General features: G+C 41.9%; 1 protein-coding gene across 1 annotated transcript in view; it reads left to right on the top strand.

The window, feature by feature from the left end:
• Positions 1 to 24,437, top strand: part of CLCN5 (chloride channel, voltage-sensitive 5) — a 41,806-nt gene that overhangs the window by 242 nt on the left and 17,127 nt on the right. The window contains exons 2-4 of the mRNA XM_004690042.2: positions 16,672 to 16,823; positions 19,308 to 19,407; positions 22,391 to 22,578. Of these exons, the coding sequence (XP_004690099.2) occupies positions 16,672 to 16,823; positions 19,308 to 19,407; positions 22,391 to 22,578 (440 nt within the window). The remainder of the gene's footprint in view (positions 1 to 16,671; positions 16,824 to 19,307; positions 19,408 to 22,390; positions 22,579 to 24,437) is intronic.

Here is a 24,437-nt window from a genome sequence, read left to right on the forward strand (position 1 = left end):
TTCGCTGTGTCTCTGCAGTCAGATCTTCCTTCTTGCCCAGCCCCTGGTAACCACGGATCTCTTTTCTGCCTTTGTAGTTTTCTCTTTTTGAAAATGTCATAGCCATGGAGTTGCATAATATGCCACTTTTTGAGATTGACCTTTCACTCAACTTAATGCCTTGGAAATTCCCCCAAGTTGTTCATCCCTTTTTTCGTACAACATAGCACACCTGATACGGGGTTGTGGGGGTGGGGAAGAGCTCCCTGTGGTAAGTATGTTTAACTTAGAAACTTCCAAGCTGTTCGCCATGATGGCACTACCATTTTACACTTGAACTAGTTCTACTTCCCCCCTCCTCAGCCTCTCCTGATATTTTTAGTAACTTTTATTTTAGCCATTGTAGTAGTGTTATCTTATGATGGATTTAATGTATTTTCTTAAGGGCTTATCAGGTCGAAAATCATTTTGTGTGTTCATTTGCCAGTTCTACCCTCTTTGATGAAGTGTATGTTCAAATCCTTTCCCCCTTTTATGGTCAGTTTTATTCAAAATGATCTAGAATATGTTTAGAAAATATGAATTCGACCCTCCCCTGGTGGCACAATGGGTTAAAGCACAGCACTAAGCAGCTAAAGCCACTTCAGCATGATTTTGATCCCCACCCTGGAGCTGACCCACATGACACGGCAGACCTCTCCTGACCCACCCACTGCTCCCCTCAGCAGTGTACTTCGTTGATCTGCCTGTTCTGCTCCCCTCTCTGTCTCTGGTGAATCCTCTCACCCTCCGCATCTCTGGCCTGTACCCCAGTTCTGTATGTGTAAATAAATAAATCTTAAAAAAAAAAAGAAAATTTGAATTCTCCCTCATCTGTTATTTGGTTATCCAGTAACAATGTGCTTTTCAGTGACTGCCTACCATTTTATGAATTGTAACATAGTTTACTTAACCATTTTCAATGAAGCCTACCATTTCAGGAATTTTAATGTGGTTTACTTAACCAAACTTCGCTTGATGCACATTTCAGTGCCTTCCAATCTTTTACTGTTATGAACATCCCTTTAAGTATATGAGGACATTTCTGTAGCATGAGTGCTCACTTCTCCACAGCCTTGGTGGTGCTGATTAGTGTTCGTTTTTCATCTTTACACTCTTTTTTTTTTAAATTTATTTATTTGTGCATACAGAACTGGGGTACAGGCCAGAGGCTCAGGGGCAGTGAGAGACTTCACCAGAGACAGAATGGGGAGCAGAACAGGCAGATCAACGAAGTACACTGCTGAGGGGAACAGCGGGCAGGTCAGGAGAGGTCTGCCACGCCATGTGGTCACCTCCGGGGCAGGCGGAGGTTGAACTCATGTGGAAGTGGCTTTAGCTTCTTAGTGCTGTGCTTTAACCCGCTGCGCCACCAGGGAGGGCCCATCTTTACACTCTTGTAGGGAATGTAAATAAATATAATCCATTACTTTTTTTAATATTCACTTTTGTAAAAAAAAATAAGGTTAAGCATATTTTCCTATATTTAATTTCTTTTTCTGGAAACTTTCTGCTTGGATGATCCTATTTTTCTGATAGAATGGTTATCTTTTCTTATTTAAAAAAATATTTTTATTGTGTCAATATTGGGTTACATCCTTGTTTGCATTATAGAAGTGTAGGATTCCCTCCAGGCATTGTTGCCAAAGTGTACCCATAAAACCCATGGGTCACCACCACACACCTGTGTGCTCCCTGCCTTCTATTTTTTTTTTTTAAATAGGGGCCTTTTTCTGTATTGTTCATCTTTTGCATGGTATAAGTTGAATACATATATTTTCCATTTCTGCTTTGCCTTTGTTAACTTGGTGTTTTAGAATCTACAAATAGTTATCACTTTTATATAACCAAGTAGATCAGCCTTTTCTTTTGTGATTTCTGTTTCTTGCACCCAGTAAAGACTGCATCACTCTTAAGATTAAATGTGTATAATTACTTAACATTCTTTCTGGTTAGTTAAGTGATTGGGATTGCCATTCTTCAAAGAGAGAGAATGAGAAACTACCATCAGAATAAACCATTTACTAAATTTGCACTAGGGACATATGCCATTGCAGGGACTTTCCAGGACATTAGCAGAGGCCTTAAGGCATCATCCTGAACTTCAAGAAGCAGATTCCAGCCAAACATAGACACCTGAGTACTTATGATAGTACTTAGATTGCATGATTTAAAGTTGTTACAAAATTGTATTCTTTTTTAATATATAATTGAATTGTATTCTTAACTATACTTGACAGTAAGCTTAAAGCTCAGTACATGTTAGCTTTAACTTGTTAGCTATAATTATTATAATAACTTTTAATTCTATATCATAAGTGCTATAGCTCTTACAAGAACTTACTATAGGAAACATTCTCTCTGTGTGTGTGTTTGAGGGATTAGAAAAGATTTCACAGAATATGTGTGCTTGAGTGCAGCCTTGAAAGGTTTGGTGGAAAGAAGAGCTTTCCAGGCAGAAAGCAAGCTTTGACAGAGAAATCAATAGGTATACTATACACAGGTATAAAAGGCAGAATTATAAAGAGTAGAATTCCTATGTGAAATATGTGCAACCACAACAGAAAAAGGTCATAAAGTCCTTGATATTTGATAGTGGAATGCACAAAAGGATTCTGTTTTCTAACAGGCACAACAGCTCTCACTAAAACGATGAGTTAAAAGGAGCTTGAAAGGCAATAGAAGCGGTTCTTGTCTTCCAGATGGTTAGAGAGACTGATTTATGAGAAATGAATAAATTATGCATGGCATGGTTAAATGCATCTGAGGTAGCGTTATAATACTCTCCAAATTAGAAGAAATATAAACATGGAGATCTGAAAGAAGTGGCAGGGGAAGCAAATAGAAAAACGTTTGAGTAACAGGAAAACAATTCTGAGCTATTTCCACAGGCCATCTGTTGTAACTTGCCTGTCTACAGCCTGGACCTCGTGGTCAGCCATTCACTCACTCATTCTTTCTTTCCTTTCTCTTTCCCTCTCCCCCTCCCTCTCTTTCCTTCTTTCCTTCCTTCCTTTCTTTCCTCCTTCACTTCCTAGATAGGAATCCAGCACAGTGCTGCTTTAGTGATGCTCTTTCATTCCCTTCCCCGCCCTCACTGCTTTGTCTTCTACCTAGAGTTCCTTGCTGCTTACTACTCCTTAGCTGTAGAACAAGTAGGCATGCCTGGCAGACAGAGCAACCAACACAAGGCACAGCCGATGACACAACCTTTTTTTTTTTAAGATTTATTTATTTATTCATACAGAATTGGGGTACAGGCCAGAGATGAGGAGGTTGAGAGGCTTCACCAGAGACAGAGCGGGGAGTAGAACAGGCAGATGGACGAAGTACACTGCTGAGGGGAGCAGTGGGCGGGTCAGGAGAGGTCTGCCACACGTGTGGATCTCCTCCGGGGCAGGCGGGGATCGAACTCATGCGGAAGTGACTTCAGCTTCTTAGTGCAGTGCTTTAACCCGCTGCGCCACCAGGGAGGGCCCTGACACAGCCTTTTATATGGAAGAAGCAGGGTCTGTGTAGTGTGTCCCAGGAGGCTGTGGGGGTGGGGTAGCAGGTGGCAGTTGGAAGAGGAGGGAGGACAGCAAGGGGTAGGGTAAGAGAGCTAGTGGGAAATGTAGGGTGGGGTCCAGATTGTCTGAGCCTCTTGCCCTTATTTGAAATCAAGGAATCACCAAGGGATTTCCAAGCAGAGGAATGAGATGATCTGATTTGTGTTTTAGAGAATTCATGAAAATGAAGAATGAATTCCAGTGAAGAGTAGGTCGGCAACTTGAAGACCAGTTAAACTGCTAATTTTTTTCCAATCTAAGCAAAAAGTCAAAAAGCCTGAACTAAGACAACCAACAGGAATGGAGAGGAAGGAATGATAAGACCTGGAAAACATTTCAGGATGGGATTCAATGGGGGCAATTCAATTTGGGGAATCAACTAGAAGGGTTTCACATATTACTTCGAAGCCCAGGCTTGTGGGAAAGGGCACCAGTGTACCCTGTCCATGTGAAACCATGTCCAGAGCATCATGCAGGCCTCAGCACAACGTCCAGGGCAGAAAAAATGAGACCCACGACAGTGCATTCAATTACCAAATAAGTTGGGAAACAGTTGTTTGTCCTGCCCCACTGCCAAAACAAGATCATAGCATTTGTCCAGAGAATCACTGCCCATCAGACTGTAGCTCACTGAGAAAACTGCCATCACACCTCAGCTATGGTCCCCAGAACTCTCTGACACAATGTTAGTGTGGATAGTGCAGGGAGGACGAAGAAAGAGCATTTGGAACCCATCACCCGCTTATGTAGCAGACACTGCCCTAAATACTTAGCTTGGCAGGATAGCCATTGTTATGACCGCTTCTTGAGCTTGGAAAAAGGAGGTCCACACATTAAACATGCTGTTGGGGCCATAAGGCACACCAGCTTTATGTGCTGAACCTTTAAAGTAAGGCCTATTGTGATGTCTGCACTTGGAAGGCTGCCTGTAAGGTTCTTTCCTTCTTCTTCTTTTTTTTTTAAGATTTATTTATTTATTCATACAGAGCTGGGGTACAGGCCAGAGGTGCAGGGGGTGAGAGGATTCACCAGAGACAGAGTGGGGAGCAGAACAGGCAGAATGACAAAGTACACTGCTGAGGGGAACAGTGGGCAGGTCAGGAGAGGCCTGCTGCGTCATGTGGGTCAGCTCCCGGGCGGGGATCGAACTTGAAGCAGCTGTGGCTCATTTGCAGTGCTGTGTCCTTACCTGCTGTGCCACCAGGGAGGACCCAGGTTCCTTCCTTCTTAGGAAAGGAATTTTCCTAGGAAAATTCCTCTCAGATTTTAGAATTTATGCTCTCAAATCTTTCCCTCATTTATTTATTTCTATTTTGTCTTATCTAAAGTACACACTATTCAGATTTACTTAGTGTTTAATGAATGAGCCTCCCAGGGTACCGCACCACTTATAGTTGCCATTCTCCTCTGACTCCTTTGCACCAGAGTAGTTTTCCAGACTTACTTTGTTTTTGATGACCTTGACAGTCTTGAGTACTGACCAGGTATTTTATAGGATGTCCCTCAACTGGGATTTGTCTCATGTTTTTAATTATTATTAGACTGGGGTTGTGGGTTTGGGGGACGAAGATTAGAGGTCAAGTATCATTCTTCTAGCACTCACTACTCATGGTAACCTTGATCACCCAGCTGAGGTAGCGCTTTTCAGTTCCCACTGTGAAGTTACTCTTTTCTCCCATCTTTTCCAGAATGTACTCCTTTAGAAGGATGTCACTGAGTGGCTCACACAAAAACAAGGGTGTTGGGCTCCACCTCCTTGAGGGTGAAGTATCTACAGAAACTATTTGGAGTTACTCTGCATGGGAGATTTGTCTATTGTCTCCCATTGGTTTATAAAATCACTTATTTACATCAGTAGGGAATCATATTTGTTTTATACTTTGGGCTAACTTCTGTTACTAGTTTATTTTGTTCAAATCTTGCCACTTTGGCTATTTGGAGCACTCTCCGTTTCCCTTTGAAGCACCCCTCTCTTTTGGGATTTTCCTGAGGATGCCCTTACTTTCTGGCACTGCAGTCTAGCCAGCCACAATACAGGTTTCCTGCCCTGTCCTGGAACCCGCCATTTCTCCATAGAACCCAGCTCCGTTTAGTGGTGAATGGTATTAAAAAACAAAACAAAACAAAACAAAACAAAACAGCTAGCATTTGGGCAGTAGCTGCGCTCCTTTTCACTGGGGTGTTGTTTCTAGGTCCACCAGCTGCTTAGTAAGGAAATGCACATGTGTATACACACCATGTATATACACATTTCTAGAAATGGCTGTCTCTATAGAACCAGCTCTGTCTACATTAAGCTAAGTATGAGATCATGCTGATGGCTTGAGCTGAAATCCATTACCTCATGTGTCATCCTAACCTTCCCTTGCTCGTCTGTAACTTTTCACCTTTGGTGGTAAGAAACTCGGTTCCCACCATTCACTATTCATTACCTCACTCATTTTCTGTGTGTAGGTGTGATTTCAAATTGTCAACTCCTGCCCGCCATGGGAAGCTGCCTTCTCCACTAAAGTGCAGTGCTAATATGCAATTCCTTCTGCCTTTAATCTTCCAGATTCCACTCATTTCTAGTTATGTGGGGTCAGCACCTTTTTCTTCTACTCCCCTCAGTTAGGCTTTTCCACCAATTTGTAATATAGTTTGATTCTTTTGTCACATTTTACATTCCAGCCTGGGATTTAAAAATAATCGTGCACATTTATTGTTCCCTCTTAGTGCTGTAAAGTTCTGTGGGCTTTGACAAATGCAGAATGATATGTGTCACCTATTACATTCTTGTGCAGAATTGTCTCACTGCAAGAGCAACCTGGTGTTTGCCTATTCAGCCATCTCCCTTCTGAGTCCCTGGTGACTGTCTGTTTCTATCTCCATGAATTTGCATTTCCAGAATGCCATCTATATGGAATCATCCAGTATATAGCCTCTTATAAGATTCATTTATGTGTTTGCCTGGACTGATAGCTCACTCCTTTTTATTGCTGGAAGTATTCCATTGTCTGGATGTACCATAGTTTGTCATTCACTTAGTGGAGAACTAATTGGTTTCTTCCAACTTTTAGCAGTGGTGGCTGAAGTTGCTCCAAAAGTCTGTGTGCAGGTTTTCATATGAAAATAAGTTTGCAGATCAGTTGAGTGAATATAGAGGTGTATAATTGCTAGATGATCTGCTAAGACTTTGTCTAGCTTTGTAAGAAATTGCCCACCAATCTTCTAAAGTGTCTGTACCATTTTGCTCCCCCACCAGCAATGAATGAGAGTTGTTATTCTGCATCCTTGTGAGCAATTACTATTGTCAGTGTGTCTCTCATTGTTTTAATTTGCAAATGATGTTGAACCTCTTTTTATATGCTATTTCCCATGGATATATCTTCTTTGGTGAGGTTCAGGTCTTTGATTTTAGATCTTATTTCTTTTTTAATGTATGCATTTAATGCTCTGACTCTAAGTGTTGCATGTTTTCACCCCCACAGTGAAACATTTAAAATTTTTCTTGAGTATTCTTTGACCCATGAGTTAGTTGGAAGTTTATTATTTAATTTGTAAGTATTTGGCAATCCCTGTCTCTTTTTCTGTTACTGGTTTCTAGTTTAATCCTTTGTGCTAGGATTTATGATAAGCTGGCTGGGGAGTTGCAGCTGTGTTTAATGGTTGGTGTAACTGTCAGTGCCAGAGGGTTAAATTCCTGAAGTGTCTATTTTGCCCTATCTAGATTTTGAGTTTCCCTATATACAAATCCTTGAGAGATTTTTATGCCTTGCAACTTTTCAGCTGTTATCCCCTGTCCTTGTACTGGGGCCCTGTGGTGGTGAGATATGGAGCAGCAGATCATTTTTAAACCTTCTGATTAAATTTCAGTGTCAGCCAGACCTGTGTCTTGTGCCTGTGATCTTCTCAAGTGTTAGTCCAGTTAGTTTTTTTTTCCCTACCCCCCTCCCCGCTCTAGTCCCTAACCTGAATTTTCTCAATCTATTTCCTGGAAGCCCAGACCCTGATTGACAATTTTTTTTCCCCCTAGGTGAGACAAAAAAGACTGGGAGGGTGGGTTTGGAGCGGGAGGAATACCCTCCCCCCACCTGGGATTAAGCTCAGGGGAAAGTATTTTCCCCTGAGGCGTAGGCCTTTGTTAGAGAAAGTGATTACTCCTCCCAGCCTCTCCTCAGAGCAGGAAGGGGACCTTTCTAGGACCTTCACCATGAGAACTTGGTAGGATTCCTTTATCTAAAGCCTGGAGAAGCAGTGACCTCAGGAGCTCCTCACTCTTCAGCCTTCAGTGGTTTGTCAAAGTTGCCATGTAGGGGTCCCTACCAGTATATGTTTCTGGTTTCTACTCCAGGTAAGCATATCTCAGTTGTGTCTGTTTGGATAAGTTTTTCTCTTAAGATTCGGAGATTGCAATTTCCACTGCAACCTCAATTTTCTGATGTGTTCAAGAAAAGTTACTTCTCACTTTGTCTGGAGTTTTCTCCTTGTAAGGATGGGAGTGATGTCTTCTCTTTTAACTTGCCAGAGCTGAATCTGGAGGCCCGCCCCCCCCCCCATTTATCTCTCAATTAGTGAAGCCAGTTTGATCCCTTAAAGGAAAAAAAAAAAATTCAATGGCCCTTTCACAGTTCTGTAAATCCGGAGTGGATTCTTTTTTAACGCCATCTTGTTCTGATTTATGGCAAAGGATAGAGGAGGGGGATGTTGTTATACTACAGGAATGTGGGCTGGATGTGTCTGGAGTCTCTGGCTAGCAGGTATCCCAGATATATGATAACCGTTTGTCACAGCTCCGGTAAACCAAATGCTCAGCACTGGGTTGCAGCTTGTCCTATAATCCCGATGAGCTGAGTGCTTGACTTTTCTGAGGATTCATAGTACCATTTTATGATCTTCTCATATAACTGTCTTTCAAAATGCCATTTGGAATTCCTCAAAATTAAGTTCTCCTCAGAAATCACTCAGTAAAATGTATGTGTAACCAAAACAAAAATCATTGCTAAAATGATAGCATATGAGAGTTGGAAGAGCCCTTCAAAAGCATACATGCTAATGCCTCCTCATTTTACAGCTGGGCAACCTGGAGCCCACAGAAATCAAGGCATGTCCTGAGGGGACTAGACTAGTGAGTTGCAGAACTGGGATGAGAAAGCAGATCTTCTCACTGGTGGACAGTAGGCCTGATCACAATGACTTTATTCCCACTGACTTTCATTTAAAGACTTAGTAAACCAACTTCCTCTCTTGCTCTTCTCCCCATGTTCTACAAAACTGTCATCTGCTTTGTTTCTAAATATCCCCAGTCTCTGCCTTTCGAGGCCTACCCATTGTGGTGTGCTTCTCTACTTTTCCAGCTGGACTGCAGTTACTTTTTTTCCCAAAGATTTATTTATGCACACAGAGCTGGGGTACAGGCCAGAGGTGCAGGGGCTGTGAGATGATTTACCAGAGACAGAGTGGGGAGCAGAACAGGCAGACTGACTTAAATACACTGCTGGGGGAGCATCAGGTGAGTTAGGAGAGGTCTGTCGCAGTGCCATGTGGATCTATGGGGCCGGGATTGAACTTGTGTTGAAGTGGCTTTAGCTTCATAATGCTGCGCTTTAACCCACTACACCATGAGGGAGGGCCCATGCACTGCAATTTCTTTTTCAAGGAATCCCTTCTGTAACTGTATAGAACACTTCATTGTTAGAGAGCTACAAAGAATGCACATGTAAAGCCCCTTCTACTTCCCCATTCCAGAGATAACTCCTAAAACCTATTCAGTGTGACCCTTTTGATTTTGTTTCCATTTAGATAATGCAGACACACACTTAAATTTTTTTATGATTTTATGCTCACTGTTTATCCCATTATTTATTAGCGAGATTATTTTTTAAAGATTTATTTTTATTTATTTATGCATACAAGAACTGGGGTGTAGACCAGAGGTGCAGGGAAAGGGTATGTGTGTGTGTGAGAGAGAGAGAGAGTAAGAGAGAGAGAGATACAGATATATCCTTAAGAGAAATGCAAATATATATATATACACATATATTTTTGATAACTTATTTTTCTGTCCATGACATCATACTATGCCCATGAATCCAAGAATACTCTCCAATTGCTAATTCCTCTGTTGAAGACTCTTCCCTCCAAAAAAGATTAATTGCTAAAGTCTTGTCCCCAACTTCCTTCCAGAGATTAATAGAAAGAAACCAACACAGTGATACAGAGTTAGTGCAGAAGAATGCGAGGATGGCTGTTTCTGAAACAACAATTACAAGTGATTACACAGGCTCTTGCTAGCCAGTCTTCCTGAACACTGTGGAATGTGAGGTGCATTCAGGACCGTGACTCCTTACCCAGTCCATGCCCCAGGCTTCCCATAAGTGTGTGAATTTGAGGAGAAAGGAATGAAGAACAAGCAGTGGGACAGAGGGCAGTTCTTTATAGGAGCAGCCCTCTCAGCAACTTGGCCAAATCTAGCTCCTTTACTTCCAGCTTGACAGGGATTCGGGGGCATGCTAGTCTGAGTGGGAGCTTGCAGATGCCAAGTCTTACTCCTCATGCTGTTTTTCGTAAATTGGGTAACTCTGGCAGTTAGCATCCTGGCCCCACTGCTAATGAAAGTGTGCTGGGTCAGGGGACATCCAAGTTAAAGCAGATGCTGGGAGTAGGGAGCATACAGGGTACACCCTGAACAGATGTTTCCACCCCAGTGGGAACAGAACTATATCCAATGGGAAATAAGGTATTAGAAGGTGGCATTAGGATCTAGAGTCATGCTTGTCTCTAAAGCATTTTCCCTCTGCTTTTCTACCATACCCCACCTTCCTGTATATGTCCTATAATTCTAAACTGCATTTTGATGGTATATATCACAGATTCGTTGGGGTTTTTGTTGTTCCTTTAACCTCCATCTCACACCATTTCTAACACTGACTTGATATCAGCAGAGTTGGGATAGACAGCTGCCTTTGTATCCTTCTGTTTAGACAACTTCAAGTTTTAACCTGCTGTGAAAAAAACAAAACAGGCCCCAGTTTACTTGAACAGAGAGGGGACACTCAGAACAGCTCAGGCTTTGACAGTGACATTGGATATCAGTGTCTCGGAGCCCCCTGGCCTTCCAGCTGCTGCATCCTGGGAACATTCAGGAGCTTCTGGGGGATGATTGGTAGGAAGGGAAGAGTCCTTAGGAAACAATGGTTATTTACCTAGACTAGGGAGGTGTTTCAGTATTTAATAATCAGTATGACTGTACAGATGTGTAGCAATAGAATAGTCACCCCAAATAAATGTCCCAGGGCCAAAGTAAGATAGTATATTAAACATAACATGGGCCTTTGATGCAATTCAATATTTGCTTTTCAGTCACTGAGTTTAGGTAAGTGGGAAAGAAATTAGAAGCAAAATGAAGTTAGACAATAAAATAAAAAAAAGTCCTAAAGATGTTGAGTAACTATTAGGCCTTCAACTGGAATGCAGTCTCAGAGGTAAGTGAAATGTGTCACCGACTTATTGGGAAATCCAGATGGATTTCAATGTAAACAATCAATGCAAGAAAGGAAAGAGGTGTAGATATGGAGGCAAGGAGGAGCATATAATAAAAATCTCTAAGGGTCTGCTGTTGAATCATTTTAAAAGTAAAATTCAGGCCCTCCCTGGTGGCGCAGCCGGTTAAAGCACTGCACTGAGAAGCTAAAGCCACTTCCGCATGAGTTTGAGTCCCACCTGCCCCAGGTGACCACATGGTGTGGCATACCTCTCCTGGCCTGCCCGCTGCTCCCCTCAGCAGTGTACTTCGTCAATCTGCCTGTTCTGCTCCCCACTCTGTCTCTGGTGAAGCCTCTCGCCACCCCTGAGCCTCTGGCCTGTACCCCAGTTCTGTATGTACAAGTAAATAAATATTTTAAAAAAAAGTAAAATTCAGATGACTGCAGGAGTATCCGTGGATGTGTGCTAGATAGGGTGTTGAATTTTTTGTTGATGTGGTCTGGCCTTGCAAAAATGAAGACACCCTTTACATATTTCATGTACTGAAATACATCTTGAAAAGTGGGACTATTTTTAAATCCTGTTATGCATACCAATGACCTTTCCCCATTTCTTTGAGGGACTTTTTCTTGAGGCTACTGCGCATACGTGAGCCTCATATGTGAGCCCTCTGAGCCCTGGAACTGCAGGGTGTGTGCAGCAGTTTTCTTATCCTTTTCCCTTGTGTTTTTGTTAGTGTTTAACTAGTTCTCTTAATCAGTTACTGTTCATCCCCGCAGGTAAATGTCTAATAGCATACTGGGTAAGGGTCAGAATAAACATTGTTCTCAAATAGGAATTTTCTTTTCTTGTATTTTAAGGGGTTTCCTACTTTTAAACACCATGTGATTTTTAGAAGGAAATTAGAAAGTGGTTTCCATAAGGGGAAATGAGTTAAATGCATTCATTTATATGCCTCCTCACTCACAGTATGTTTCTAAAGACCTTATTGTTAAGTTTTTAGACCTAAGGGTCACCTGCCTGGAAAACTGCGTTTACTTTTTTTTTTTTTAAGACTAGTTGTCTGTTTTTCCTGGAGTTAAACATTGCAAATTAACGTTATGGGGGCTTTTCTTCTACCTTTCAAGTAGAGATCTAATTGCACTTTAAACTTGAATCAGTTTCCTGTTAAAGCAGTAAATATAACTCAGAACAAACACTGCTTTTGGAAGTTATTTTTTAAAAAATACTTTTTACTTTTTAAAATGCTTTTCTAAATATAAATATTCTATACTTACACTTACCTATGTTACATTTAGGATCATTGTTTCATTTTGTATTCTTCATTGACAGAAACTTAACTTTGAATACTCTGTTTCTTTCTAAGCCTTTTGCATTTTATAACTTTCTTTGTCATCACAGTAGCTGGTCCTGAAAGAGATCTCTGCTGCCATTCTTCACAACTACATTTTATGAATTTACTAGTCCCTTCTACTAAGTAAAACAAAATATGCTAAGAGCCAATCTGAAGTGTGCTATGACCCCATCACTTACAACATATGTCATCAAATCAGATGTAGACCCCTCAGCAGAAGAGTGCAGACGTCATCCATCTCACTGACGAAATCTCAAATAGTGTTAATATCATTGAACTCATCATTGTTACCATTTTTAAATATTTTCTATTTCCTGTTCTAAAAATGATGAGCATTTAAAGATTTCTGGTCCATGAAGTGGTCTAAAGCTTTAAAAATATGGCTGGAAGAGCCGTTGATCAGATCTAGTTCCAGAAAGATCCCTTTCCTTTTCCCGATCTTAGAGACTGTTAAAAATTGCTAAGCTTTTGTCTTATTTTCACAATAATAACAATTGACCTACACCTGCAAGGTTGTAGAACCAGCATAGGCTAGAGATTATGAATTTGGGAGAGAAGGGCATGGGGGTCAGAAAGAGGACAAGGAATGTAACGTGTCCAGCTCTCAATACCGGCCAGTGCCTCATTTGTTAATCTGGGTTGTGATTAAATATCATTTTTAGTGTGAGGAGTGCATTGTGCTGACAGCAGCTAGTTCTCGAAGGAAGTAACTGCATGCATTAAAAATGTTCCTCTTCTAAAAAAAAAAAATGTTCCTCTCCTAGAAGCACTGATGAAGCATTTGAAGCACACAGGATGTTTAAGTTGCAAGCCTGGAAGAACTCTATATTTCTTATCCATACCTTTTTTAAAGTATCAAAAGAGATAGTATCCTGAAGTGTGAAGTTATTGAGATGATGCCTTATTAGATAATGTAATTGAATTTTATGGTGGTCTTCAGCTATTACAGATAAACTCCTATCTAATAAAGATAGACTTTGAAGGAGGTTTGTGAGGTTGATGGGAATATTATCCTCTTAGAGTAAGGTGCACCTACTTTCCTCAAAGCATAATCCCGTAAGACAACCCCACTCGCCACAAATAGCTTTTGCTCCTTAATACTGTCGATTGCCACTTCATTTTCATTTTTCTTATTAATGCTAGATTGGTTTCTTGAGAGACTGTGATACTGCTTTTATCCAGGTTGATTATTCCAGTGCAATTTGATGCTGCTTTCTGGGTAAAATGCCATGAGCAAAAAGCAGTTCATTTTCTTAACTGTCTCCTGGATTTCCAAAGTTAGAAGGTGCTATTAAAGAATTGGCCTCATATCATGCATTCACATGCAGCTTGGTTTTTCATATTTCCCTCTAAATGATGATGTGTACATAGACATAAAACATGTATATGAAGAATAGTTGTAATGGGAACACAGTTAGTAACAAGGGCTCAGATCACATCACCAGCGTTCCAGAACCCCCTGACCATGTGCTCCACCAGATGGTGACCCCCGCCCGCCCACTCTGGGTAGCTAGGTTACTGTCTCAATTTTGTGTTTTTCTTCTCTTTGTAGTGGACTCACTTACCTTTGTCTCCTAAAACAATATAATTAAGTTTCCCTTTTTCTCAACTCCTGTGAATGGAACCCTCGAGATGCCCTGCTGTCACTTGTCCTCTTTGACACAGCCTTGCATTTGGGAGATCTGATCCGTGTTGTTACCATTCAGTCCAATTGAAAAAAAGTTTTTCTACATTTGCCTCTCTCCTTTTTCTACTTAGGATTCCTGTTACTCTAAACTGTTTTTGGTTATTTCTACTTTGCCTTCTCGGATTTTCTGCTAAATGAAGTCTGAAGATTAAAACTTGTCCGGACCCCTGTTTTCTGACCTGACCTGCCTTCCCCCAGTCTGGCAGCGTTTGTTTAGATGAGACTACATCTTTAAGGCTTCTGTGCTCGGTTAAAAATCTTCCTTTCTCCAAGGCTGGTCCAAGGGTCTGGTCACATGATTCCAACAGTGACATCACATTTTGACCGCCGGGAGCACTGGTTTGTTCCTATGAAAGGCAGAGAATGCAGCAAGTGCCCTTCTATAAAGCAGTTCGTACTGGGCGCCTTCTGTAAAAGCCTCAACCTAAATGACTCAATGCGGGCTGCCAAGGTTATTTCTTCCTTGAGGCAGAAAAAAAGAAAGCTGTGATTGAAGGTAAGCAGACTTAAGCCTGGCCAAGGACTGAAGTGTGACCCCAGGGAGAAGGGGGTCTGGAGAATCACAAGCAGTCTGTTGTCGGATTCTAATCACTGCCTGCTCTTTTAGAGCTGCTGACAATTTGCGTTTATAACAGGAGACTCTTAGAAAGAAGGATGATGTGGTGCTCATGTTACCTAGTGATGTAATAGGATTCTTTCTTTCCTGTTGGGAAGCTGTTGCAGATCTTCATTTTGTCTTAATACCCTTTAGACTGGGGGGCGGGGGGGGGTGCTCATTTGGTATGTAGTGTAACCTTAGATCGCTATTGGGTGCTTTTAAAAATCAGTTTCACAAAATCCTTTTTTAATTTCTCCTAAAAGGAGAACTCATAAACCAGAGCAAATTCGGCTGAAGCAGAACCTGCCTTCAAAAGTACTATCTGCTTGGTTGGTGTCCTGTGCTCATGTCAGCATTTGCTTTGAGAATTGAAACAGCTCTCACCACCCCCTCACCCCCCCCCCCAAACTCTGTTCTCTTTCTGCCCTCATTTCGTAGCTGGTCTTTTCCCTCCAAGCTCTCACACAATGCACCAGCATTAATCTTTATCAGTATGCCACTGACAGGATAGGAAATGCAGGGCTTGGTGATTCAGCAGCCAACCATTTTACAGCCAGGTGAGCTGGAAGATATGGAAAGGACTTTGGTTTGGGTTTGAAGATTAACTTGTTCACCTCCTCTACTCCACCCCCACCCCACCCTGGCCTCACTGATTTGAATTCTGCAGAGCTTTTCCTTTCATTTGTGTGTGTGGCTTGTGGAAGGCATGTTGAACTAGGCATTCAGACGACTTCTAATGTGGAAACAGGTACAGCTTGGGTGTTAATGCTGACTTACCCTTTGAGAGTGCTGAAGTTGTCAGGAGTTCAGAGTGAAGATGGGGTGCAGATGGAGGGAGAGGGGCTCACATCAGGCCCACTTTGATCTTCTTTGCAAAGGGATTCATTACCATGCAGTCTGGGTGAAGCTTCTCCCTTGCCAAGGTTGATGCAGTAAATGTAAGCTTTGGTCAGTTGAACTCAATGATAACATTACTCTGCATTTTCCATAGCGTATATTTGCAGAACTTCCTGATTGCAGTGTCACATTTTGTGTTTAATAGCAAAATACTGTTCTGTCAGAGGATATTATGGAAATAAACTGAACACGTTTATTAAGCAGTATTAACCTTGTGTGAGTATGACTTCTGAATTCAAATACAATCTCTCCCCAACAATTCAACAAACTTCAGTTCCGCTGAGTTTTATTGTGTTTGAATATATGCTGGACTCTGAAGACCGCAATAATGAATCAGATATGGGGCCACCGCCAGAGCTTCTAGTCTAGAAAGAAAGATAAAACACTAGTAATTATAATAGGAGTGTTAGGAGTGAAACAGATAAAGATCTGGTTGGGTAAATGGATGTTTTTTTCCAGTTGAAAGATCAGTAAGGACATTTTATCTTTGAGCCACCCACTGTTCTTGCTGGTCTTTAAATTTCTATTTGTAAATCTCAGATTTCTCAGACAGACTAAAAGTTTCTAAAGAGCCAATACATCAGTGATCAAAGTCTTCCACCTACCAAAGGGAAATTTGTATATTTTAGCCAGGTTAGGTCTTAAAGAGGCTGACCTGCTTCCTTTGGAGATCCCACTGAGGCAAAAGTCACTGCCTAGAACTGAAGTGTACTGACTTAAAAGCGTAGAGTGGTTTCTGAGGCATATGTGGGCCTTTGACCCTGTTGTCCCCCTTCCAAAACAGAAACTGCAATCCCTGTGCTGCCGCAAGCGCCTGTCTGTTGTTTCATAAATCCCTCACTTGTGTCAGTTCTCCCTCTGTACTGTCACTGTCATCTGTCCCTTTCCATCCGCACTGCCCTTAGGGTGCTCACCGTTTTTTTGTGCCTACCCCCAGGAACCTCTGAATGGGATGGGTGTTTCCACCTGGTGAGTTGTTCCTCTATCAGTACCCCTAACTGTAGTCAGCTGATAGTTTAAGGGCTCATGTTATGGTGCTCAGAAATAAGGCCTTAAAGAGAGGTCAGTGTCTGAAGTACTAATGTCTGTTTCCTGTTCAATACAGAGGACAAGTCATACAATGGTGGAGGAATAGGTTCTTCAAATAGGATAATGGACTTCTTGGAGGAACCAATCCCTGGTGTGGGAACCTATGATGATTTTAACACAATTGATTGGGTGAGAGAGAAGTCTCGGGACCGGGATAGACATCGGGAGGTAAGTTGAAAAATGGTATGTGCGCGTTAGGAAATACCAGGGAAGGAAGTTAAGGGTGTGTGTGTTTTACATGTCTACTGGCAGGGTCGGGCTCAGCATCTTGTTTCTACCAGCAGTGTAGACTTTTTTATGTTTATTGTTAAGGCATCTGGTATATGACTTTTAAAAGCGTTTATATTTAATGATGAGTATTCTTCCTATGGTAAGTGGTTGGGTCCTTCTAGCCTTGAAATGGGTATAAATGCAGAACGGTGAAAACAAGCACTCATTGGAGAGACCCAAAGTAAGTTTCAAAGATCTTCCTTCCCTAGCTCATCTTCCTTGTATGGGTTTCCCTTGACACAGAGCTTTTACAAAGAAGAAAAGTGCATGGGCTCCTTCTAAAAGAATACAAGAAAAATTCAGTGTCCTGTGCTTAGTGAAGCATACAGGGTAAACGCTGTGTGATTATTATAACTCTCATTAAACCATGAAACCAAAGCAAATTTGTGCACTCAACCCAAACAAAACCACAAAACCAAGCACATTCAAATTAAGGACATTAATTTAATATAATATACAGCTGTGGCACAGATTCATTTGAATTTGGCAACAGAATTTCCCCACTTTCCTCCTTTCAAAGTACTGTGAACACGTTAAGCTGTTGCTGTATATCATTTCAATCACGGAATCACAGTTTTCAGCTTGTGTCGGAGCCACATGGAGAGCTCCTAGGCCCTGCTCCGGGGCTATTCAGTACGTGATCTCCTAGGAAGAGGTGTCATCAGCCAATAAGTTGGCATTCCTTTTTCTTACTATTTCTATGATTCCAAATTTCAAATTTGATTTTTAAGTTGACGCTGTTCTCTTCAGAGAAGTTGGTTTTAGATCTCTTTATCCTTAAGTCTTCCCCAGCACCTGACTGGTTTTCTCAGGACCACCTGAACCAAGGAGTCAGGTTGTCCCAGCTACAGGCTTTAAGAGATGCCTGTGTGGTCCTTGGATTTGTGATAATCCCAAGGAGCTTTCTTATCCTAACGAAAAAAGGTGACCTCTAGACAAAATTCTGTGATTCTCCTAAGACTGCTATTTGGGAGCACACAAACATCATGTTAATTGATCAGGCAGCCTTTAGATTTTAAAATACTATGGTTTTCAAGTTTCTGTAATCTGTAAGTCAGAGCTCAGTTTGTTACCAGCTGTGTATTCAACATGCCATTCAGATTATAAAAGCCACCTGTGACATGAAAAGGGCACATTTCCCCTTCTATTAAGTTAGTTGCATGTGAAACAAATTATGCCAATTAATAATTGAAAATCAATTAAAATGTGCTTATGGGTTGTTCAAAGGAGACTTTTTAAAAATATTAACTGATTTAAGAGATAGCTACTGGTAAGAGGAAAATGTTACTTCATCTACAGTGAGCATTGAAACTGGAAACTTGATAGGTCTAAACATTTTTAAAATTTTAATTATTTGTGATGTAATTGTATCATTTCTTTTTTCTTTTCTTTTTTTTTTAAAGATTTATTTATTTGTACATACAGAACTGGGGTACAGGCCAGAGGCTCAGGGGTGGTGAGAAGCTTCACCAGAGACAGAGTGGGGAGCAGAACAGGTAGATCAACGAAGTACACTGCTGAGGGGAGCAGCGGGCGGGCCAGGAGAGGTCTGCCACGCCATGTGGTCTCCTCCGGGGCAGGCGGGAATTGAACTCATGCGGAAGTGGCTTTTTAGCTTCTCAGTGCAGCGCTTTAACCCGCTGCGCCACCAGGGAGGACCGTAATTGTATCATTTCAAAGATAAATCGAGGGGCAGAGAAAAGAGAAGTACTTTGAACAAAGCTGTCTGAACACTTGGCTTTGAAGTGTAGGCACAGAAGGGTTAAATTGGCAAGGCTGGGACCCGAAAGGCAAAACTTTCTGCACCTCTTGAAGGCCTGGACATCCCCAGCAGGTTTTTGAAAGAGATGGCATCCCTAAGCCCGGTGGGTGTCTGCCATCAGTGCACAGGTTAAGGGTTTATGGGATCGAGTCTGAGAATTCACCTGACCTGAAGCACAGCCCTGGACAGTAAACCTCAAATGGTACTTTCACCACTCAAACAAGTCCATGTTTGTTTGTCTTTTCAAAAACCATCAATCTATTTGCTATGAGTCAAGAAACCCTGCTTGGATTAGCTGTTGTCCAGGCCAGTTAGAGACCACTGCAATAAGCAGTCTAGATTGATGCTGTAAAATATTAATGACTAAAATGGGGAGACTTGAATAAGGTGCTTGCAGGCACTACAATACTGCAGATGAAGATGAGGTTCAGCAGGAACAAGGGTCTATGAAACCTCAAAGTTTGTGATGTTAGTTCAGCCAAAGATTATTTGAGAAATGACTCCAAGTTGATCTCTTTTGCCAGGTGATTTGTCTTTGTGTTTCTTTATTCTGTTGAGTATTGAGATGCAATAAGCAAGTATATGTATAGATATACCAATGTTTTCTCATTTCTCCCTAGATTACCAATAAAAGCAAAGAGTCAACATGGGCCTTAATTCACAGCGTGAGTGATGCTTTTTCTGGCTGGTTGTTGATGCTACTTATTGGGCTTTTATCAGGTATGGTGACCTACGTTGGTTTTCCAAACAAATCTCCTAAACTTTTTGGGTTACCCCCCCCCCAGTCATGAATTGAGTGGAGTGTTGTACTTTACTGTTTTCCCACGTGACATGAGTTTCTGGTGAGCCTTCAAGAGGTTCCATGTCTGCATCTGTGATGGAGTGCGGATTTTTGCCTCTCCTGCCTTGAACACATGAGGTCAGATGAGGAAATGCTGGTAGCTCTGCCTTTTGGTATTTGCCTTTTGCTGCAGGAGACAATTTTTTAAAGACATTTGGGAGTTTTGGAGCGAAGATGCTGAAAAGGAGTCCCTGAGAAATTTTGAAGCTATTTCTTAAATACCTAGTCTCGTTTGGTGGGAAAGAAAGTCATGTAAACTATAGTGCATGCCCTCAAGTAGCTTACAATCTCATTCTTTCCTAGTGGTTTGGAGGTGGGATGGGTCCTCACTCTTATGCTCTCCAACCTATGGAGCTTCTCCAGATAAAATGTCTTCTAGCTTATACTAGTAACTTGTTATGTGAATACAACTTTAAAGCACATTTCCTAACAGCTGTCCCCTTTCGTGGGGAAAGCAGAAAGCCAGAAAATGCCAGGCAGAGGTGCTAGGAGTTGTCATTATGGCATTAACAGGTGAGCCTAGGGGTAGCTGTAATTGAGCTAGAAGGTTGGGATCTGGAGGTGGATGGGATGAAATGGTCATTTATAGCACAAGCTCCAGTTTCTAGCCTCTTAGATTTGAATGTCTGCCTCACCACTTGCTGGTTTCATGACTTTTGGCAAGTCTTTTGACCTGTAAGTGCTTTAGTTTACTGACCTGTAAAATGGGGATAATAAGAGCCCCCATATTACATGTCCCCATATTACATGTTTTTGGTGAGGATTCAATGAGATAGTGCACACACAGCACTCATCACAATGCTCAGGTCTGCCGTGGCCACTGCCATTAAAGATAACTATGCTCGTGAGTCATGGATTACAAAATGATGGCAGTGACTGAGCAGTGGCTCCTCGTAGCTGGGTTTTCAAAGGTTGTTTAGGGTAGGGGGTGGAAAGCTTTTCTGTTAAGGGTGAGGCAGTGAATATTCTAGAATTTGTGAGCCATATGAACTCTGTAGCACAAAGGCAGCCATTGACAATAGGTAAACAGATGAGCAGGAGAAACTGTTTGAAACATAGATGGCAGGCAGATTTCACCCTCATGTGATTGGTGCTAATGTGTGGTGTACAGTATGCCTTGTGTATGTATTTGTGCATACTAACACACAGCATTGGTATCATCTGCCTCACAGTTTGCCAGCCTTGGCTTAGGTTGGTGGCGCTGCCCCCTCTGGTTGGCACAAGAGGGGTGGCCTGACCTGCTTACAGCTGGCTAATAATAACTGAAAGTGGCCTATAATGCCAAGGGAGAGGACTGAGAAAAAGTCAAATAGGTTAGCAGTGAGGAGGGTACGGATGATTTTGAAAACCCATCTCAGGAGAATATTAGGAACGTTTTCAAGGGGAGACAACAGTAGAAGTTCTTGAGTTATTTGGTAATCATTGGTAGGAAAGGAGGGACAAGTTGAATTGGTACAAGGACAAGGGCAAGTGTTTTGGTCTTTAAGGTAGGGGAGCCTAGTGAAATGTGTAACCACAGAAGAAGGAAACAAATGGGCAAATTAGGGGAGATGTGGATGTTGAAGGGAAGGGAGGAGGGTACCAGAGGTGAGTGGGATAAGACATGCACGATAATGAGAACAAGCCAAGCTCTTAACTTAATCATGTTAATTTTTGGAATCTTAAGTAATAAATGTAAGAAGAGTTAGAAAGAAGAGATGGTGCGGATGGGGTGGCCAAGGGTGGGTGTCAAACTGTGTTCTGTTGACTAGGTTATTGAAATATGTAAATAACCTGCATTAACACTTTGAGCACCTACTGAAACACACACACACACACACACACACACACACACACACACAAGACATGGCCTCCAGCCTGCTGGAATGTAGGCGTAATTCCTTCAATTTTAAATGTATCCCTTGTCACTAGGTGGCCAGTGAATATTTTTCTTTCCCTGATACACACAGGGTATTTTGTTTTTAAGCATTGGAGAGCAACAATAGAAGCAGTGTGTCTGAAGGCAGGAGCAGTCTGGGAATTCAGAGGATGTGGATTTTATGATATGTTTGCTGTTTCCCCAAAGCACGATTCTGGATCATTTAATTTCTTTGTGCCAGATTTTTTTCATCTGGACAACAGAACTGATGAGAAGGCCAGAATCCAAAGTAACTGTCTTAAGCCCCCGCAATCTGTCAGCCACAGTGCCTAAGTCCCCAGTTCATTTCCTCATTTTCTTAATGAACGTCCTCTACATATTACTGCATATTCCTTATCACTCAGAAAAACTCAGACTATTCAAGTTCTAGTTTCAGCATGTCTCCAGCTTCATCCAACCTGCCATGCACATCCTAGTTTGTACTTTGATAAATTCACTTCCTTTAATCTAGAGTGCTGTCCTCCCTGTCAGTGGAGCAAAACCCTCAACCATAGAGTTCAGCAGCGCCTCTCCCCCATGCCATTTGAATAGATTCCGTATGATATTCTTCAGTGCGGGCAGGTTGTGTTTTCTCAACCTTAGGCAGATAGTGAGAATAAAATAAACTTGATTGTCTGCGGATCAGTCTTCATCAACTCTAAGTCAAGCAGTGTTTGCCAGATAAATAGGCTCTGAGGCAAATCCACTCACCCCTTGCTCCCACTCAGCCACTTTGCTCTCCCCTAAGTTTTTACATTGAAGTTCTGCAGACATACTGTTCGCAAGGTGGCAGGTGAAAATCCAGCAGACCATCAGAAAGGTGGCAGATGGAATGGGAAACTTTATGTTGTCCATTATTTTGATTCCTTTCCCCTCATTTTCTCTAACAGCTTATTCTGATTCCCTGAAGACAAAGTTTCAAGACTAGAACTGAACTTTTCCCTCTCTTCCTCCCCTCAACTCAGGTTCACTAGCTGGCTTGATTGACATCTCTGCTCATTGGATGACAGACTTAAAAGAAGGTATATGCACAGGGGGGTTCTGGTTCAACCATGAGCACTGCTGCTGGAACTCCGAGCATGTCACCTTTGAAGACAGAGATAAATGCCCGGAGTGGAACAGCTGGTCCCAGCTGATCATCAGCACCGATGAGGTAACATGCAGAGATTTCTGAACCACTGGCTTTTATTCTGATGATGCCGACTTCATGTCTTACGCCGTACTGCTGACTACTGTGAACTCTTCCCCTGTCTTCCTTTTCATAAAAAAGGGAACCTGTGCCAGCTGCCTTTCTTGTGGCTCACATGTACGCCCATTTCGATCTCTTAGGACAAGTGGAGTCATGGCTTATTTTTTTTTAATTTGTATTTATTTTTGTGTGGAAGAACTGGGGCACAGGCCAGAGTTGTGCAGGGGGTAAGAGGATTCACCAGAGGCAGAGTGGGGAGCAGAATAGGCAGATCTACTGAGATATACTGCTGAGGGGAGCAGTGGGTGAGCCAGGAGAGGTCTGCAGCACCATATGGGTCAGCTCCCTGGCTGGGGATCAAACTCAGGCTATTGTAGGGATAGTGCTGAGACTTAACTCCTGGGCCACTAGGGAGGCCCTTAAATTTTTTGTTTTAAACAAACCTGGTATTTTTTTCTTAGTTGTTAGTCCAAAGTATGACTGGATCTCTGGATTTCTCTAATAATTTTAGTAGAAATGTTAGGACCAGCCAAGGTGTAAGGTGTAATTTCTTTTCTTTCTTTCTTTTTTATTTTTTTGATTTATTTATTAATACAGAACTCGGGTACAAGCCAGAGATGCAGGGGGTGGTAAAAGGCTTCACCAGAGTCAGAGTGGGGAGCAGAACAGGCAGATCGATTTTGTACAGTGTGGAGGGGAGCAGCTTCTCAGTTCCTTATTTTCCTATGTTATATCTCTCCTACTAAAAACAAAACAGACAAAATGAAGCAGAACAACTCGAATTCCCAATTCTCTGGTTTCACCAGCTGAAATAGGTACTGTCTAGTACCTTAGGAGAGATCTGCCATGCCATGTGGATCACCTCCGGGGTGGGGGATCAAACTTGCACTGAGGATGCGGCTGGCTTGCAGTATTGTGTCCTAAGCCTTTGCGCTACCAGGGTGGGCCTATAAGGTGTAATTTATAAGAAAAGATGGAATGGATTAAAAATGTGTTTATCATGTAAATTTCAAAAGTGATTCTCCCCTGAGCATTTATATGAGAACACTCCATATTAAAATACTGCAAACCCAGCAATAAAATTGCCCCGCTCCAGTTTGAGGTTGATATTTTAGTTGATATTTTCATTTGGTCTTGTTTCTACGCTATGTTTTTTGATGCAGAAGTAACTTTGCTTTTCAGTTCCTTGCCTTCCTATGTTATATCTCTCCTACTAAAAACAAAACAGACAAAATGAAGCAGAACAACTCGAACTCCCAATTCTCTGATTTCACCAGCTGAAGTAGGTACTGTCTAGCTCACTGCCCATCTACTCTCTTAGTTAGTGTGGGACAAGGTTAGGACAAGTGGTTCTGTTTTTAAATTTTTATTTTTATGCCTACCTTGGTTCACAAACATCTTGAAATGGTGTACACATGGCAAGAATTAGTTAAGGGAAAAGAGGGGTTGGGAAAATAATAGGCAGAAATAAGAGTGTCCATGTAGTTATGTGACCATGCATATTGTCTTGGAAGAAAAAGGTCAACAAAATGTATGGAGAGAGAGTCTAAGTCTCTGCTTTTCGAGCTGGGTTAAAGTCAGCATGCCAGAGGGTAGGTGAAACCATGGAGTAAACTATGTCCTTCCCCAGAATATCAGTTTTTCCTGAAGAGCTGTATAATAATTTTTTTCAAAAATTGAGTATGATCAATCATTTAAAAGGCATGCAGAATGGCCGTGCTTATTAAGACAAAGCATGTACTTCAGCTGCTCCTGGGTACACCGCCCTCTGCACGTGGTATCTCGACGAACTCTGCTTGATTTGGGGTCTTTGGGTAAGATCA

The sequence above is a fragment of the Condylura cristata genome, unplaced genomic scaffold (genome assembly GCF_000260355.1).
Source record: "Condylura cristata isolate star-nosed mole 26May11 unplaced genomic scaffold, ConCri1.0 scaffold00027, whole genome shotgun sequence".
NCBI lineage: Eukaryota > Metazoa > Chordata > Mammalia > Eulipotyphla > Talpidae > Condylura > Condylura cristata.